An 18,420-nucleotide genomic window follows, 5' to 3' on the forward strand; every position below is an offset into this window, starting at 1 on the left:
AGGAGCAGCGCTCGCCCAGCCGGATGTATGTGTCTGCTGTAAACAAGTGTCAGAAAAAAATAAGAAAACAAACTCCCCCGCTTCTTCCTGCTACTTAACTTGAATTCCAACACTGGAGAAACACTCAAGACTTTTCATCACCCTTCCCCCAAGCCCCATTTGATAGCAAAAGCACCCCGCTAACGGCGCAGGCTGGAGGGGAAGCTGCGCGGCGGTGGGGTGTTGTTAGCCTGACGCGAACCCCGTGACTGTCATCCGGGCGAGCGTCCCGTGGATGCTAACAAGGCTAGCTACCGTATCAAATATAGGATTAGCATCAGAGAGGCTACACGGAACCACTTTCTCCCCCTCCGTTTGCTCCCCAAGGGCTCCTTCCAGCGGGGAAGGCTAAGCTAAGTTAGCATAGCAACCGACCTAGCATCACAGTGTAAAAGCTCCAATTGCCCTGATGTAATGGCAGTTTTGTGATTTTTGGGAAGCGGTAGAGATGCTCGGGGTGACCGCCGCTAGCCCGACACGGTCACATTTCACAAACGGCGGGGACCCCCAGCTAACCACAGTCCACTGCGGCTGCTCTCCCACGGCTAACGGTTTAGCATCGGGGCGCGGACGTCGCGGTCAGTCAGCGCCGCACCTGTGCCCCACCACCCTCGGTGCAGGTGTGTCGCCCGCGGCGCTGCCTGACAGTCGCCCGGACGCGGAGCCCGGAGGCCGCAGAGAGGAGCCGCAGAGGCAGCGTTGTTTCCTTTTTCCATTTTCTTACCTGCATCCGATGGAACTCCTCCTCGGACAGAGCCTGCGACATGGCCATGTTTACCTGGGCTGCTGCTGCTGCTGCTGCTGGCTAGCACAGGCTAAAGCTAGCGGAGGAGACGGAGCAAAGGAGGAGGAGGAGGAGGAGGAGGAGGAGATGCTGAAGACGGGGCGGAGGTCTCACTCTGAGGAGGTTTCTGAACACCATTATTCCTCCGAGATTTTCGCAGCTGCAACAGGAAATCGAGCTGAAGCTGCGAGTGAGTTTTAAATGTATTTATGTATGTATTTAAAAAGCTAAACAAATTTGACTTGATAAACCTCGCTATTGCTAGTTTTTTTTTTAAATATAATTCTGAAAATTTCTTAGGGGAAAATGTCAAAACTATGATGTTGAAATGTAGTTTGGAAATCTTCCACTTTGTCAATAATTTGTCATTTATCTTTAATTAGTTGTGACTGGTTTATTTATTTTGTTCATCTATTCTTCTCACTCAGTTAGTTTCGTAACTTAACCAGAGTTCCAGTTACCTTGACGACAAGCCAGCGCGTGAAGCATATGTATAATACATTAATTGACCAGATATTCTCCAGCAAGCAGTGATCGCTGATTGCAAAGGGGCCTGAAGCTCCAGTGTATCTTTACCGTCTTTGATTTGCAAGTGAATCGTAAGGCATCCCTGAAGTTTTTGCCCACATTTATTTCTCTACCGCCCACGTTGCTGCGCTGGATTTCGGCCCTCTGACACGGCGCACTGTTTCCTCAGCGCCGCTGTGTCGAGGTGAAGCTGAAACCTGCGTTGCCTCAGCCGCTCAGAGTGTGTCCACACTTCCTGTCATCACAGGTTCAAACATTAACTTGGCCAGAGACAGAAGTGAGACGCGGCTACGCAGCTTTCACTTTGTGTGCCAGAGTCCAACAGACATTCAACGTTGTGTGTCTCTTTGTCTGTGTGTGCGTGTCTGTCTGTGTGTGTGTGTGTGTATGTTTCCCCCTCTCTCTGTCTCTGTCTGATGTATCCGGCAGCCTCATGGAGCCGCTGACCTCGCTGCTGTCCTCGCTGAGGGCAGCCGACCCCCGGGAGCTGGAGCAGGAGTTCAGGGTGAGCTTGACCGTCGTCCTCTCGCGGCGTTTGTCTCAGCGCTCGGTCTCACGGAGGGACGCAGATCGAAAATAACTCGTCTGTGAGGTTTCGGGGATCGAGGCGAGGAGTTTCGTAAAACCTCACGACCCCATATTTAAAACCTATTTTCCACCTCGGCGTGAGGTCGCAAAACCTTCGTCCGCAAATAAACCTGCTGTTCTATTTTCTTCTTGTGTGAACGCTCAAGATCTCGACGTGCCGCGGCCGCCGGGGCCAGAGAGAAACAGTTGTGAAAATTTTCAAATACATAGACAAAGCGGACCTGTTTGCGTTCCTTGGAACCGGTGTTAGTCGGTTAGCCGGTCGGTCAGTAACCAGGCCGATTCCCTCTGGAAGCTCTCTCAGCATCGGGGTTCCTCAGGGCTTCGAGCTCGGACCTCCACTCATTCCCTTTCCGCCCGTTGCTTTTTGAAACTCGTTGCAAGTCGCAACTCTGAAATACAATTAACCTTGAGGATGGATGAGAACTGTTTCCTGTTCCCCAGTAGAACCATCCACAACCGCTGGGAAATAGTTTTGGTGTGTCTCTAATTCTGAGGTGTGTTTCTCCCCCTCCGACCCAGTGGAACCCGCCGGGAACTTGACTAATCATGATGGCGACTCCACCCTCACCTGGACGGCCGTGGCTGATTCTAGGGAGGGATTTAATTTCTTTTTTATATTTACACATCCATCATCAAACACGACAATAAGGGGTGGAAAACATTGATTTGGCTTAAAAATCACATTTTAGTACAGCATGGAAGTTCATTTTATGGTTTCTGCTATCAGTACTTATCTCCATATTTCTGTCATATAAGTCATTAAGGCTAGGGTTACCTTAACCCTAACTCATCCCATCACGGGGATGACGTGTCTGTGAAGAAGACAGAAGTGGGTCAGTCAGAACTGTCAGGTGTTGTAAAAAACCTTAACGGCACATTTTCAGTTTTCAGTCCGGTGTCATGTTTGAACTGCAGACGGCCGTCAGTGCAGCCTTACCAGCCATTTGGCCATTTGGCGCACCAGCACACAAACGCACAAATGCTTTCATTGTCATTTTCTATCTCTGTGTTGTTGCCGCTGCAGCTGTACACTTTCACCTTTTCACTGTCCTGTCACGGTCAAACAGACGGCACTTCCTCAAAAACAGCCCACAGTCCAGTCTGTGTGCAACGCGCGCGCCTGTTTCTGTATGTACGTGTGTGTGTGTGTGTGTGTGTGTGTGTGTGTGTGTGTGTGAGAGAGAGAGAGTGAGACGCTGCTTCCTCATTCCGTCCAAACTCTCAAGTCGGTTCATCGCTATCGCATTGCGGCGGCTTCCTCGTTCACGTTGTTCCTGCAATGAGTCAGACGTGGCAGCAGAGACACACAAGCAGGTCGCCCTCGCTGTGTGAAGAGAGGGAGAGAGAGAGAGAGAGAGGGAGAGAGAGAGAGAATGTTGTTGTTGTTGTTGTCATTACTGTTGTTTAGGATTTGGTTTACGGTGGCTGAGAAAAGTCCCACGGCTGTCAGCCTGGACCAGGAAGGCATCAGTTTGTGATGTGACCTTCGACCTACAAACACTCTTCCACTCTTACCTGACACTCTGGCCAATCAGTGACCATTCTGAGCTGCTATCCGTGTCCTGCAACCCCCGAGCCGTCCTGAAAAGTGCAGATATGTGTGTGTGTGTGTGTGTGTGTGTGTGTGTGTTTGTGTGACAGGTGGTGCGTTCGCAGGCGGTCGAGTTCAAGAAGGAACCTGAATTACAAGCCGAGGCCGGAGCTCGGAAGGAGAACATCAAGAAGAACCGATACAGAGACATCCTCCCCTGTAGGAGCTCCTCATCCTCCTCTCCTCCTCCTCCTCCTCCTCCTCCTCCTTCATTACCTCCCGTCCTTCGGCTCCCTTCTCCTACTCAACCTCCCTTCTGTCCTCCACCGACAAAATACAACAAAAATAACCATCTAATATGTACAGATAATTAAATATTTGGCCTAGTTCAACATCAGTCCCACACGCATGCTCGTATATGTGTGTGTGTGTGTGTGTGTGTAGATGACCAGTCTCGGGTGGTGTTACTTCCACTGGCTGACTCTGACTCAGATTACATCAACGCCAGCTTCATCAAGGTGATCTCGTCTCCTCCTCCTCCTCCTCCACCTCCTCATCATGCATCCCTCATCTTTCTGCTCTTCTTGCTCTTCTCCTCCTCCTGATGCAAGGAGGCCTGCTGCTGTAATGACTCTGTTTGCCCTGCAGAGGGCGACGCCGGGCCTCAGCTACATCGCCTCTCAGGCTCCTCTGAGCGCCACGCTGAGGGACTTCTGGAGGATGATCTGGCAGCACGACGTCAAGGTCCACGCACACACGCACACACTCAGAACGAGACACAGAGGGAGAGACTGGACGGGGGCGGGGTCTAATGTCTGACACTTGTTTGTGTGTTGCAGGTGATAGTCATGGCCTGCAGAGAGGTCGAGATGGGAAAGGTGAAACACCGACTGTTTGTGTGTGTGTGTGTGTGTGTCTGTGTGTCTGTGTGTCTGTGTGTGTGTGTGTAACCATATCTTGTGGCCTGCAGACCAAGAGTGAGTGTTACTGGGCTCCAGTTCAGACGTCTGCTGCTTTTGGACCGTTCACTGTCTATAACGTAAGACACACACACACACTCACACACACACACACACACACACACACACACACACACACACACACACGCCTAAGCGCTTACTGTCTGTTGTTGCTATGTGTCTCCAGCAGGGGGAGACATTCCCCACTGAGGACCTGGTGGTCAGAAGCCTGACGGTCACCTTCCAGCAGGTGGAGGCTTCTTCTCCTCCTCCTCCTCCTCCTCTTCCCTGACATCTTCCTCCACAATAACCACTAACCACCTCCTCCTCCTCCCCTTCCTCCTCCAGGAGAACCGTCTCCTCATCCAGTATCAGTACCTCGCCTGGTTCGATCACGACGTTCCCACAGAGGCTACAGGAGTTCTGGACATGCTGCAGAGGGCCAGGGCCAGCCAGGGAGAATACACCTCACCTCTGCTAGTACACTGCAGGTACACACACACACACACACACACACATGCACGCACGCACGCACACATGCACATACACACACACTAAATGGCTGTTAATGTTACAACATTAGTGCCGCTTGTTGTTGTCAGCAGTGCAGATCGCAGGTCAGATGGTCATTAACATTCAACAGGGCGCATCATACATATGGCGGCTTATATCACACACACACACACACACACTCATGCTCAAAGCAGGAGGCTGTGAATATGCAGCAGGTAACACCTGCTAATGACAGCACAGTTAACACCCAGGCTGCATCTGTTCCCTTCCCTCCCGTGTGTGTGTGTGTATGGGTGTGTGTGTGTGTGTGTGTGTGTGTGTGTGTGTGTGTGTGTGTGTGTGTGTGCGCGTGCGTGCCTGTGTGTGTGTGAGAAAGCGCGGGCTGTGGGAGGACAGGAGTCGTCTGCGCCCTCGACTACATCCACGACCTGCTGGTTGCCAAGGTAACGCACCACAACACGTCACATGACCTGCGAGGCTCCGCCCACTGAGGGAGACTCTGCGCCTCTGTGTCTGCAGAAGATCACGGCTGACTTCAGCGTCATGGAGCTGGTCCTGCAGCTACGCCGGCAGAGGCCCGCGGCCGTCCAGACCAAGGTGGGTGACTTCAGAATCCTGACCCGGGAACACCCGGAACACCCACAACACACCGGAACACCCACAACACTCCGGAACACCCACAACACACCGCAACACCCAGAACGCCCTGGAACACCCACAACACACCGCAACACCCAGAACACCCCGGAACACCCACAACACTCCAAAACACAAAGAACACACCGGAACACCCAGAACACCCTGGAACACCCACAATACCCCGGAACACCCACGACACACCGGTTACGTCGGAACACATGGAACATCCGCACCACTCGGATACCCGCAACACCCTGATAGTATAGCCGCAACACCTGGAACACCCGCAACACTCAGAACACCCCAGAACACCCGTTACATCGGAACACATGGAACATCCGCACCACCCGGATACCCGCAACACACGGAACACCCACAACACCTGAAACACCATGCAACAATCGGAACACCAACAACACCTGAACACCCACTATACCTGTAAAACCCACAGCAACACCCGTAACACCCTTTGAACTCTCGGGTTCAGCAGCTGTTTAATATGGAAGCAGATAGTTACCATAATACAAATTAAAATGCAATAGCAGAAATGCTTTTTCATTTTAAGAACGTGGCTGCATTATTTGACTTGACTGAATTAAAATCCTTAATAAATATTCCTATATGCATTTTCATTTTCTTATTCATGTTGCACCTTTTATGACACAATCAAAAAGAAAACTGAGGGCATTGCTTTTTAATTTTCATGGTCCTGCCCTGCACAAGAGTTACCACAACTCGAAAACGAAATTGCAATCGCAAAGTAAGTGCACAACGCAGGAAAGTGAGGTCAGCAGCTCTCCACCTCCGTTGTGGGTATGGCGGTATGACGCGAAGTGTCATTTGTCTCCTGTTATGTGTAAATTCTAATGTTTACCATAAATTTGTGGGCGTGGCTACAGTTTAATAGTCAACTGTAGGGGCGGGTGACCCACGCCCTGTACTCACCTGCTCCAATCTCCGCTCACCTCCGGTTCCGCCCACAATTCCAAACATGGAACCTAAGCCGACCTCGAGGGCTGCAGGACCAGTAGGTGGCAGCACCATGACTCCGCCCACCTTTATATTCACTTAGTGGATCAGACAAAAGGAGACTCCATTGACACGGGTTCACAAATGATGCCATGCAGACACACCAGTTCACTGATTCATATGAATAAATTCACTGCAGCTGTGCAGTAAAAACTAAGCAGGACACACCCAGCCAGGTGTTGGCTCCGCCCCCAACCCAACACCCAAGAGCCCTTTAAATGCAAAACAGTGTGTGGTTCTTTTTGGAAACTCCACCAACGTTGTCACACTTCCTGTTCCCACTTCCTGTCGCACTTCCTGTTTGTCCTGCAGGAGCAGTACTGTTTCATCTTCAGCACCACTGTCTTGATGTTGGAACGCCTGCTGGAGTCAGAAGACAGCTGTCGGACCCCCAGCCTGTTCAAGGTGGGCCACACACACACACACACACACACACACACACACACACACACAAACGCGCACTCAGGCTGCAGGAGGCCAACCTGTGTGTGTGTAAGGGGAAGGAGACGCAGCAGAAAAAGGAAGTGCCACGCACGCCGGGACTTCCTGTATGTAAATCAGCTGCATCCGTTTTTTGTGAAAGTAGTGCAAAGGGGGGGCAGGGCTTGGAGAGAGAGAAAGAGAGAGAGAGAGAGAGTAGCGTGAAGCGCTGGCCATCTACGGCAGAAAACGCTTTTGGTGCGACTGATGGAGGAGAGGAGAGGAGGTCTCCTGACAGGTAGGTTCTCCTAACTGGAAACGTCCCTCTTTTTCTCTTCGAGCTCTCGTTCTTTTTTGTTTTGGTTTTTTTCCCGCTGCTCAGGCTTGTTTTTTTTCTTTCAAACTTCTGTCTGTCGCCGCCAAAGTCGCCAACTCTAACAGGCCGCCGTCGTGTTCTGCGCTATGCCGCAGACAGAACATCCTCGATTGCGGCGCTTTCTTACACATTTGGCTACAGGAGGTGAAGCTCCACCGGAGCCGCTGAGAAATTTCCTGCTGCGAATGGATGAGAGATATAGAGAGGAATAGAAATTGTGTAAAATAGTTGACGTATGTACTGAGAACATGCTGAGGTTTCTGTTTGAACTGAAAGAGACAAAACACCATTACTTTCTCTTTAACGTTCATGTTTTTGTAATTACAATTTGTCTAAATAGATTCACCGCAACCTTCTACAAACAAAGTTCAGCTCTGTGACTTTATCAGCAAATGATAAAAAAGTGATAAAAACAAATACAATCTTATAGCTACTTATAGTATTGTTGTTTAGTCACATTTGATCTTTGATATGATATTCCGGACGCAGTTTGATGACATTGAACAGTGTCAAACACAAATCCATTGTCTCTTGTCGCTGCTGCTTATCTGCTGTGGGTCACATGACTTTTCCCCCAAGCTAACAATAACATCAATGTGACCACACACACCCGCCACATGCCAAGTCAAAAAGAAGTATCGCTGTCTTCCTGTCTTCCTGTTTTCCTGTCTGGCTGGCTGGCTGGCTGGCCGGCCGTGCCGTATGCCACCCCTCCGGGTCCCCGGACCAGGTGTTGAGCACTGTCTCCTACCTCCCCGGGTAAAGTGGGAGAGTGTAAGAGGCCTGGAGGCTCCTGGGAGTTCAGACCCAAACAACCATGTCTTTCTTCCTCTTCCTGTTGACAGAAGCTGATGAAAGCAGAGGAAACAACAGAAAGAGCCTCCACTTCGAAAAGGTACAAATATATCCATCTGTCTGTCCGTCTGTCCGTCTGTCTGTCCATCTATCTATCTATCTATCTATCTATCTATCTATCTATCTATCTATCTATCTATCTATCCATGTCTGTCTGTCTGTCTGTTTGTCGATCTGTGTGTCTATCCTTCAGGCCAGTCGCACTCACACTTTGCTGTGCTGCGTTTTCATCCCTCCATCCCCCCGATTTGGCCACTTTACCATGGAAACGTACCAGCGAACGGGGTGGGCGGAGCAGACGGTCCAGAAAAAGAAGGGAGGAGGGGAGTGAAAAGTGACGCGAGTGAAGGGGGGATTAGAGGACCACCTGCTGGTGTGGAGGGAAAAGAGCGACTTCAGAGAGCGACTGACTGAGGAGGAGGAGGAGGAGGGAGCAGAGGGGAAGGAGGAGGTGCTGTGGACAGAGGAGGAGGTGTGTGAGGTGAGAAGGAGGAGGAGGGGGAGGGGGGAGGAGGTGCTAGGTGAGGAAGAGGTGAGAAAGAGGAGGAGGTGGAGGAGAAGGAGAACAAGTTGAAAATACACTGGCAGAGCCACAGCCGATCAGAATGGGAAGTGGAGAACAGTGAATAGACCGGCCTTCCATCATTAGACACATTAGCGTCTCTGCTAGCACTAGCCCAGGCATAGGCAAACTATGGCTCTGGGCTATAGTCAGAAAGTTTGTCCACCGCTGCGCTAGCCTAGCCTCCCGCCGTCCCAACTCCCTCCTTGTCTTTGTTTCCACAGACAGTCCCGGTGTGACATGAGTGACACGTACGCCGTGGTCAACAAGGCCAGACAAGACCGGCCTAGTCTGAGCGGCCACGCCCACTCCACCAGCTCCAGGTAGGAGGACACGCCACATCCTGTTTTTCAGGAAGGTGATTGTGTTGCCGTGTTACTGAACACTGTGTGTGTGTGTCAGAGCTCCGCCCAACTCCCATGACTATGACAACGAGTCTGCAGCGGCCGCCATCTACAGCACCGTCAAGCCCCGGGAGCAGTGCTCCGCCCCCGGGCCAGCCCTGCCCACCCAGGTGTCATCGCCGGCCAATCACAGGCAGGCACGGGAGACGCCGCCGCGAGCAGGTAGAGCAGGAGGACGGTCAGGAAAGGATGGACAGATGGATGAAGAGGATGCTAAAGGATGGATTGATGGATGGATAGATGGATGATGAATGGATGGAGGATGTATAGATAAACAGGCGATGGATGGGCTGACAGATGGATAATAAATGGATGGATGAACAGGTGATGGACAGATGGATGGACAGGTGGATGATGAATGGATGGATGATGTATAGAAAAACAGGTGATGGATGGATGGATGAACAGGGGATGGTTGGATGGATGGATGGATGGATGGATGGGGGGATGGGTGGGTGACAAATGGATTTGTATAGGTGATGATGGATGAACTGATGGATGATGATGGATGGGTGATGTATAGACGAACAGGTGATGGATGGACGGATTGACAGATGGGTGAAAAATTGATTTTTATGGACGATGATGGATGAACTGATGGTTGATGAATGGATTTGTATAGATGACGGATAGATGATGGATAATGTATACAGTGGATAACTAGCTGATGAATGGACAATCAGATGATGGATGGATGGGTGGTAGGTAGATGGGTGAATGCATCCAGAGTGTCATCTCTCTCTCCCTCTCTCTCTCTCTCTCTCTCTCTCCTGCAGTGATGGACAGTGACTATGAAGATTTCTCCTCCTTAGTCACCACAGACAACAGCAACACTGGCCTCTGCTCACCTGCTGGCATTGGTCAGTACACCTGGAGGGCTCCGCCTCTTAAAGGGCCGGTCGCATCGTCTCAGACATCCATCTTGTCAAATGTTTTGCGTTTCTCGACGTCAGCTGTTGATGACGTTTCCATGGCAACGCCGCCTGAGCCTCCACTTGTGTCCACAGGTTTCAACTACCGCGTCCAGCGGCCCCGAGGACCCAGAGACCCTCCCGCTGGGTGGAGCCGACCCGAGCGATGAGGACCCTCCCATTGTTTCAGCTGGTCTGGCAAGCCCAGTGTGCTTTGTCTGTGTGAGCAGGTCTCATATTTTAGACTGATGGATTTGTAGTTTGTTTGGTTTTTTGCATTTCTAAATACTTCCTCTCTTATTTTAAATTTCAAACATATGTTTGATTTTGTTGTGTAGTTTTCACAATAAAGTTTTCAAGAAAAAAAAATAAACAAAGGTTAAAACACGACAAACGTTGACTGACTGACTTGTGTCCTGCCATGTCTGTTCGGAGGTGACCTGCAGGATCAGTGCTGACCAGCAGGAGGCAGCAGAGTTACACACAACCAGTTTTGGCAAAGAGCAGCACCATGAGATTGTGTATGTGTTAAAGTTTGTGGACAGAAGCGTGGTGTAAAACTCACTTTGATATGTACTTATGGATGAAGAGGGGCGGTGGGGTTAAATATAACATTTTGCCCCCTGGTGGCCGGATGCAGTATGTCGTACTTCTTTGTCCGTCCGTGTTGGTGGATGTGACAGGAAGTCACGCCACCTCCTTCCACCTCGGTCGTGTTTGGTTTCCACTAAAACTTCCGCAAAGACTCAGGACAAGCTAGCAGCCGAAAAGACAGGCTCCAGCTCCGCCCCTCTCTCCTCAGAGGATGCTGATTGGTCCACTGAGTCTCTGACCAGCTGAAAAACAGATTGTATTGCTTATTATCAAGATGGATGAGGGAGATTTGAAAGTGCAGAGAAAAACGCAGGTCAGGTTTATTTATTGATGCCGCTGGTTTTAATCAAACATCCTCTAGTGGCAGAAGCAGGTACTGACTGTTTGTTTTTTTAGAGAGATATTTAAAGAGTTTTTTGGGGTTTTTTTTGCCTGAAGCTAAAACTGAATTCGTTTTTCATCGATAAAGTTACAACGCAAAAAAACGGATCATAATACAGAGAGAAAAAGAGTGAGTGAGTGAGTGTGCTTGGAAGAGCTGGCTGATGGTAGAGAGAGATAAGGTGAGATAGAAAGAGGGAGAGAGGGGAGAGAGAGAGAGAGAGAGAGAGAGGGAGGGAGAGAGAGAGAGAGAGAGAGAGAGAGGTGGTGATGAAAACAGATGGAGAGATGATTTAAGAGAGAAACCAGCCGTCCTGCCACGTTGCTAGGCAACTGGGCAGCTCCTCTTTGAAGTTTTTCCCTTATTGTTTCCCCCACCCCCCAACCCCCCCGAACAATCAGGTCAGCGGTTGCCAAGGAAACCACCTCGGTACCCCACAGACAGCCGCCCCGTCCTCTCACAGCCCAGAGCGGCCGGTTAAAAACCCCGGGTCCGGTCCGGGATCATCATCCGCCTTCTTATCGCCTCGTTTGGGCCACTAGAGGGCAGACATCCTCTCTACATGGAGTCTCGTCGAGGGCGCGAGTGGCACATTTCCCCACGACATTTGCCTCCTCGCTACTTTTATTCATGTATTTATTTATTTATTTATTTATTAAAACGAACGCGTCGCTGATTTGATTCTCTGACGAGCCGATTCTCGAACGTCACCTGCAGCCTTCAGTGTCACGTCGCTCAGCCGCCCCGGGTCTGTTTGCGTTCTGGATAATAACTTGCGTCAACACACACACACACACACACACACACACACACTAAACAGATGTTTGTGTTGGATATCAGATAAACCGCAGAGAAGTAAAAATAAATAAAGACAGGGACACAGAATTTGTTCTGCTGTGCAGTTCAGGGTTTTAGCAACAGCTGCGCGCGCGTCCGTGCACACACGCAATCACACAAACCATACACACAGGCCAGATGTGTTTGGTAATAGTAGCAGGGATGTAAAGGAGGAAGCATACAGAGGGCTCAGTAACCGCACAGACACACACACACACACACAGGCCTATTGTCATGCATGCTGCTGGCTGTTTCACGCCAAGTTAAAAAGATTAACGGCTGATCGGCATCAATTTACACAGAGGGGTGGGGGTGTGGAGGTTGGGTCAGGATGTGGATTGGGGGACGGGGCTTGAAGAGAGCAACAGCACCAAACTGTTTACAGAGAGTAAAATAATACACAACACGTGTTCAATAATGTCTCAGTGTATTCATAACGGCCACGTGAATAAAAACACACACCTCCACACTTTTGTAATTACAAAAGCAGTGTGTGTTACCGCTGCTACTAGCGTCCTGCTAGCATAGAACCAGTCATACTGCACTAGAGATGCGTTTGTTGAAAACATATTTGATGTCCGTCAGTGCGTAGGCGTGTGTGTGTCTTCTGGTAGACATCACAAGCGGGTGCGCTTACTGTGTAAATTGCTAATGTTATAATGCTATAATGTTCCTGCAACCAAAACAACTCGATTGCGGACAGAGAGGCGGAGACGAGGCTTTGGCTAACAGCTTCCCCCTCCACGTGGTGACCTGATGACCTCCGGAAAATTAAAGTTCACCACCAAAAAATTCCCAACTCCAAAAGAGTTTTTCTGGAGGAAAATCCGGCTTCCAACACATGACGGAGTGCCGTCTCATTGTCACGACTTCTGCAAACTAAAGTGTGTCTCTGCAGTAGCTGTGGTGCTTATTGTGGGCACGCAGCAGCGTGCTACACAAAGAGCTACGGGGTAAAAGACGATAAAAGTCTGGTTTAAAGTTTAATCACAACAAATCTTTGTGGGTCGGAGGAAACAAACCCAGGAGAGGAAGTCCGTTTTCAGGGCTGATGCCGAAAAATGGGGCTTAAGGAAGGAGGAAGAAAAGTGGGGGTAAAAGCTGGAGGAGAGGAAGAAACGGTAGGCGAGGCAGCGGCCGGCCGGCCAGATGCCGGGAGTGGAGTGGAGTGGAGGGCGAGACCACCTCAAGTGGCTTCAATTAAGAAAATTACAGAGCGAGGAGAGAGAGCGGCGGAGAGCAGGACGGCGTGGAGCAGCGCCGCCCCGGCAGCTGATTACAGGGCGAGCGGCGAGCCGGCAGACCGGAGGGCCGCACGCTGCCCGACCCCAGTCTAAACCTGAAGCTGAACCCGGCCCCGAGCCGCGGCCGCTACCACTGCCACTGGCTATTTTGGGCTGCGGTGGAAACACTGAGTCGGCAGCGTCGTCTCGCCATGGCGGGGAGAGAGACAGCGGGAGAGAGAGACGCTATCTGACCTGGCCGCGTTCAGGCTCCACCCCCCCCTCCCCAACCCACTCACCTCTTTGACTTGCTCGTCAGCTAACGGCTAGCCAGCTAGCTCCTCTGTTAGCTTCCCCGCTAGCTTACACGTGCTTACTAGCGCACTGCATTCCTGGAGCGAATTTCCGTTAGCGCCCTAGAGTTCAGATTCAACTTTATCATTATTGCACATGTCACAAGTACACAACAACAAAATGCAGTTGGCATCCTACCAGAAGTGCTCAGCAGTGAATAATATATATTTCCATATAGGTAATATAGGTATTGCCAGACAGGTATACACAGACAGAATTCAACAGTTTAGAAATATACAGATGAGATTTATATGATTGGCGTCGGTTAGCTTCAACAGCAGAGAAAGCGACTTTTGCGCTTCCTGGTTGTAGCTTTGTGTTGCCCAGTCCGCCATGTGCGTGTCGCTGTGTGTCTTGAACTCGCGACTGTCTGCCCTGTTGTCTGTCTTCCTCCCCTCGTTGACGCCCACCCCACACCCGCCCACCAGCCGCTAAACCGACTACAGTTGGTTAGTAAACTTTAGCCACGCCCACAACTTTAGGACCATTTGTCCCAATTGTTCTCTAGCGTTCTTACAGCAAGTCAGAGGCCCTTTAAAGCTCCAATGTTTTTGTTTTTGTTAGCATTAGCATATTAGCGCGCAGACAATTTTTATTTTTACACCTTGTCGAACATTTTCCACTTAAAGGTCCAGTGTGTAGAATTTGTCTTGATTTGTGATTTCTATATAAAATATATAAAGAAAAGTGAATAAGGTATCCACGTTTGGGTGGGCAGGCCACCGTAGTTTACTGGCAAACCCGCACTCTTGATGTCGCTGTTTCCTCTCAAATTCTCCAAATATTACACACCGAACCTTTTAGGTGACTGTTCAAGGTTCTTCTGAGAGGATGACAGAGCGACAACAGGCTACCGTCACTTCACGGCGGTCCGTCTTGAAAGGCTCCCGTCCGAGGTTCGTCCGGTCAAACTGTCACGGTTTTCATGTTTGAAAGGCTCCTCCCCCTTTTCCCACTAAATCTCCTGAGGGTGTTTTTTTTTCTCTCTCTCTCTCTCCATCGGACGGACGCGCAGGTGTGAAACTGCTCCGTCCCCTCGTCCAGGTGATGATGTCACTCTTGCTAGACACGCCCACCACCCGACCCCACAAACCGAACCAGTGACATCACCCAGTCTCCTGTTTCTCCCCATTTATTTTCTCTTGCCCTCCGTTATTCCATCTTTCCCTCCCTCCCTTCTTTCATCCTTCTATCACGCCTCCTCCTCGTTATTCCATCCATCCATCCATCCATCCATCCATTCATCCATCCCCTCCTTTTTTTAAATTCCCGTGGTGCATCTCCTCACTCGCCCTCTGTCTTTATCTCTATATATACATCACTGCATTTCCATCACTGCATTTCCATTTATATATATTCCTCTCACACACGCGCGCTCGCTCACTCACTCACTCACTCGCTCGCTCACTCCCTCACTGTGACTCATGCTCTCTTTGCCAGTCTCTCGCCACATCTGGCTTTAGGAGGAGACAAACAGCAGATTAGGGGAGTTGGACTGAACCACGTGCGGCCCGAGCCGGAGGGGTGCGTATTAGGGGGAGTGTGTGGGGTGCAGCAGTTCGGCTCGAGCCCGCAGAAGAGGACCCCGTCCTCTGGACCGCTCGTCGAACCGACGTCCCACCGAACTTCCGGCCCGGTTTCGCTCAGCCCCCCTTAAAGCCCCGTTCCTCCGGGAGCCGCGAGCTTTCATTCTCCTTCCGGCCCGGCGCAGGGTGGTCTGGCCCGGCTGGGGGAAGGGGAGAGAGGAGGAGGAGGAGCAGGAGCAGGAGGGGGAGGGCAGCAGCTAGCGGTGGTGTTGGTGGCGGAGCAGCAGCAGCAGCAGCACGGAGGCAGACCGAGCTGTGCCGAGCCGAGCTGTGCAGGCTGTGTGAGTGTGCGTGTGCGTGTGCGTGTGTGTGTGAGAGAGATCGGGGGAGTCTCTCTCTCTCAGCTCGGACCCGTCCGGACCCGAACCCCCCCCTGCCGCCCTCCTCTTCTCACCAACCCCCCCCCCCCCCCCCACCTCGACCAGCGCCCAGGTTGAATGTGACCGCAGCAGAAGAAGGGGAAGGAGAAGAAAAGAAGAGGAGGAGGAAGAAGAAGAAGAAGAAGAAGAAGCAGCAGCAGAAGAAGAAGAAGAAGAAGAAGAAAGGCAGGAGCGGCGGCGGCGGCGCGTGGGACTGTTGGATTTAAAGCGCTGATTGGACTTTTGCGCCGCTTCGTCCAGGTGGGTCCGCGTGCTGGGGTGCGCGCGTGTGTTTGTGCGTTGCGTGGTGTGGAGCTGGCTGTTGCGGGGTGGTGTGTGTGTGTGTATGTGTGTGTGTGTGTGTGTGTGTGTGTGTGTGTGTGTGTGTGTGTGTGTGGATGTTTGGGGGTGAAAAACGCGTCGCCGCATCAGCGCCCCTCGGATTTTACTCATTTTTCCTACCCCCCCCCCCCACCCCACCCCCCCCCCTCTCTCTCTCTCTCTCTCTGTGTGCGCGCGCGCGTGCGTGTATGCGGGCCGAGGGGCCGGGTGGGGGTCGATACCCCAGGTAGGGCTGCTGCTGCTTCACCCCTGGTGTTTCCTTAGGGGAGGACGGACGTGTGTGTGTGTGTGTGTGTGTGTGTGTGTGTGTGTGTGTGTGTGTGTGTGTGTTTTCCCTCCTCCGTCCGGTGCGTAAAAAAAAAGGGTGGGGGGGAGGTAAAATATGGTAAGATGCGTTTAGCGGTGTGTTTTTCTGCGTTGCCACTGATGGGGGAGGTGGAGGAGTGACGTGGGGGGGAGGGAGGTAGCGGCTCCTCCAGACGCCGATCCATTAACGGAAGAACAAAGGGGGGAGGAGGGGAGAGGGGGACGCGGAAAGACGCTGCGAACGCGCCGAGAAAAGAGGAGGAAAAAGAGACAGGGGGGGGGGGGTGCAAATCAAATCGCGAACGAAATGTTGCCATCCGCCTAACCCGCAAATCACGCGCCCCTTCCTCACCCTCCTCCTCCTCCATCTACGGGTCCTCCATGTGTTCGGAGCGGAGCTGCCGGAACATAGCAGTGCCGGTCGGGTTGTGACCGAGCGAGCGAGCGAGCGGCTGGACGTGATCGATCGCACGTTCTGCTTCTCTAACGGCCCCATCATCGATCTCCAACCTGGTCATCTTCCACCTCTTCCAACCGATCAATGCTGTAGCCTATGTGTGCTCGTTGTTTAAGAACCAGCTTTAAAAAAAAATCTGAAGCTCAACTTCAACTGTTTTGTTTATTTGTTGTTGTTGTTGTTGTTGTTTGGGAAGTGCGGATTTTGCCGATTGATGTAAAGGAGAATCAGCCAATAGCAGATCAATAACCGATCATCGCAGAGACGGCGCTAAAACAGCCGGAAAGAAAACAGAACCCGCAACGAGGACTTATTAAAGTTGAGCTCAAGAGTTTTGCGTTTGCCCGGTTCTGCTGACGTCACTTCTCCGAGCGACAGCCTCTTGCTGGTTTTGGTCTCGGGGCGAGCCGACGAAACCATCAGCGGATCAATCGGTAATCTTATATTGAATAGTAGCAGTAGCAGAAGGACGGAGTGTTTTGGTGAGCCACCTCATATGAGGAAAAAAATATATCATGGGATGTGTAGAAAACTTGATTTAATGTTCATTGAAATTCAACAAAAGCAAAGTTACAACACAATATATCTCTTTGAAGCCCCATGATATTTAGCTCTTTATTGAAATGGATCTTGAAACACTGAAAAAGTGGATGAAATACAACTACTAACGTTGCTATTTGGATGTACTAAATACATGCACACAGGGAGCAGAAGTGTGCAGTCTCCTCTTTTTTTTTTTTTTTTTCTTTATCTACTTGTGATTCATTTTTGAGTCCAGCGCCTACCCGGTTTTATGACTTACTTACTATTAATATCATTTCTTCAAGTTTGGCGGGCCTGATTAAAAAATACAGCCCCTTGAGCTGTAATTTGATCACGCCCGATCTAGACTTTTAGAAAGTTTGGGCCTGTTTTTATTGCCATGTTGGGGTCAGAGTTAGCATTTTCCCGAAGCAAGTGTCGATGTTACAGCCGCATTGTTAGCGTGCGCTGACATGTTGTCGTTGTTGTAGTTGCCCGTTGAAAACTTTATTGAAACGGCTCCTCCGGCCGCGGCGTGACAGCTAGCATCCGCGTGATTGGACAGGTTTGCCCCGCGGACGCGGTGCGGCGGCTGTCCGGTAGCTCGTTGAGTTGTTTACACTCAGACGACTCATAAACAGGGGGGGGGGGGGGAGCGGAGAGGCCCAGACTGTTTACTACACCCGGAGCGTTTGTTGTTCCTTTTGATCGTTTGTGTTGTTTAATTTTTCCAGCCCGCAGTTTGTTTTGATTCCCCGAGCCGGTGAGTCAAACATCCAGAGTGGCGCGTGAATCAAGCAAACCCGACCTTACGCGGTTTGCTAGCGCTGGATTCTCAAACTTTTTTTTTTGGTCACATGCTCTTAGGACGTGCAGTTGAAAAGTAACGGCGGCGGTGCTTACCAGAGGTCACGCAGACAGCGAAAAAAATAACCTTCGCTGTCAAGAAAACGGCAGTGACAATCTAGAGCGGGGGGGGGGAGCTTTTTCACTGGTGGGGGCCACAATGAGTTCTAAAATTTGACAAGAGGGGGCCGGAGCAGGAGCAGATGGACGGAGTGTTTTGGTGACCCACATCATAGGAGGAGAAAAAAATACATGAGGGAATATGTAGAAAACATGTGGTTTAATGTCAGTTGAAAAAGCAAAGCAAAGTTACAGCAAATATTCCTTTGAAGCCCCACGGCTCTTTATTGAAACAACTCTTAAAACACTGGAAAAAACAACAACACATGAAATACAGCTATTGCATGACTTACTTACCATTAATGTCATTTCTTCAAGTTCGGCGGGCCGGATTAAAAAGCTTAACGGGTC

General features: G+C 50.8%; 3 protein-coding genes across 13 annotated transcripts in view; 2 read left to right on the forward strand and 1 right to left on the reverse strand.

Moving 5' to 3' along the window:
• gripap1 (GRIP1 associated protein 1) overlaps positions 1–904 on the reverse strand; it is a 20,397-nt gene extending 19,493 nt beyond the window's left edge. For all 10 annotated transcript variants that reach the window (XM_076026733.1, XM_076026729.1, XM_076026726.1 and 7 more), the window contains exon 1: positions 764–904. In XM_076026733.1, coding sequence (XP_075882848.1) covers positions 764–811 — 48 coding nt within the window. In that variant the 5' untranslated portion in view covers positions 812–904. The remainder of the gene's footprint in view (positions 1–763) is intronic.
• On the forward strand, positions 878–10,539 carry ptpn18 (protein tyrosine phosphatase non-receptor type 18). 2 transcript variants are annotated; one of them, XM_076026737.1, is made up of 17 exons: positions 878–1,013; positions 1,781–1,856; positions 3,584–3,692; positions 3,918–3,991; positions 4,122–4,217; positions 4,313–4,351; positions 4,444–4,512; positions 4,620–4,682; positions 4,781–4,923; positions 5,322–5,388; positions 5,465–5,542; positions 6,926–7,018; positions 8,255–8,304; positions 9,051–9,149; positions 9,229–9,392; positions 10,007–10,090; positions 10,238–10,539. In XM_076026737.1, the coding sequence occupies exons 2-17, from the start codon at positions 1,785–1,787 to the stop codon at positions 10,309–10,311; spliced, it is 1,374 nt and encodes a 457-aa protein (XP_075882852.1). In that variant the 5' UTR covers positions 878–1,013; positions 1,781–1,784; the 3' UTR covers positions 10,312–10,539. The 2 variants fall into 2 exon arrangements, with proteins under 2 accessions (XP_075882852.1, XP_075882851.1); XM_076026736.1 differs by having other exon boundaries at positions 887–1,013; positions 1,778–1,856.
• Positions 10,540–15,533: 4,994 nt separating this feature from the next.
• Positions 15,534–18,420, forward strand: part of plxna3 (plexin A3) — a 56,114-nt gene continuing 53,227 nt past the window's right edge. Inside the window, exon 1 of the mRNA XM_076026743.1 lies at positions 15,534–15,737. The gene's annotated coding sequence lies outside the window, so the exon portion shown is untranslated. The remainder of the gene's footprint in view (positions 15,738–18,420) is intronic.

This window comes from Nelusetta ayraudi, unplaced genomic scaffold, assembly GCF_046127955.1.
Source record: "Nelusetta ayraudi isolate G7.1 ecotype Tasmania unplaced genomic scaffold, CSIRO-AGI_Nayr_v1 ptg000019l, whole genome shotgun sequence".
Classification (NCBI taxonomy): domain Eukaryota; kingdom Metazoa; phylum Chordata; class Actinopteri; order Tetraodontiformes; family Monacanthidae; genus Nelusetta; species Nelusetta ayraudi.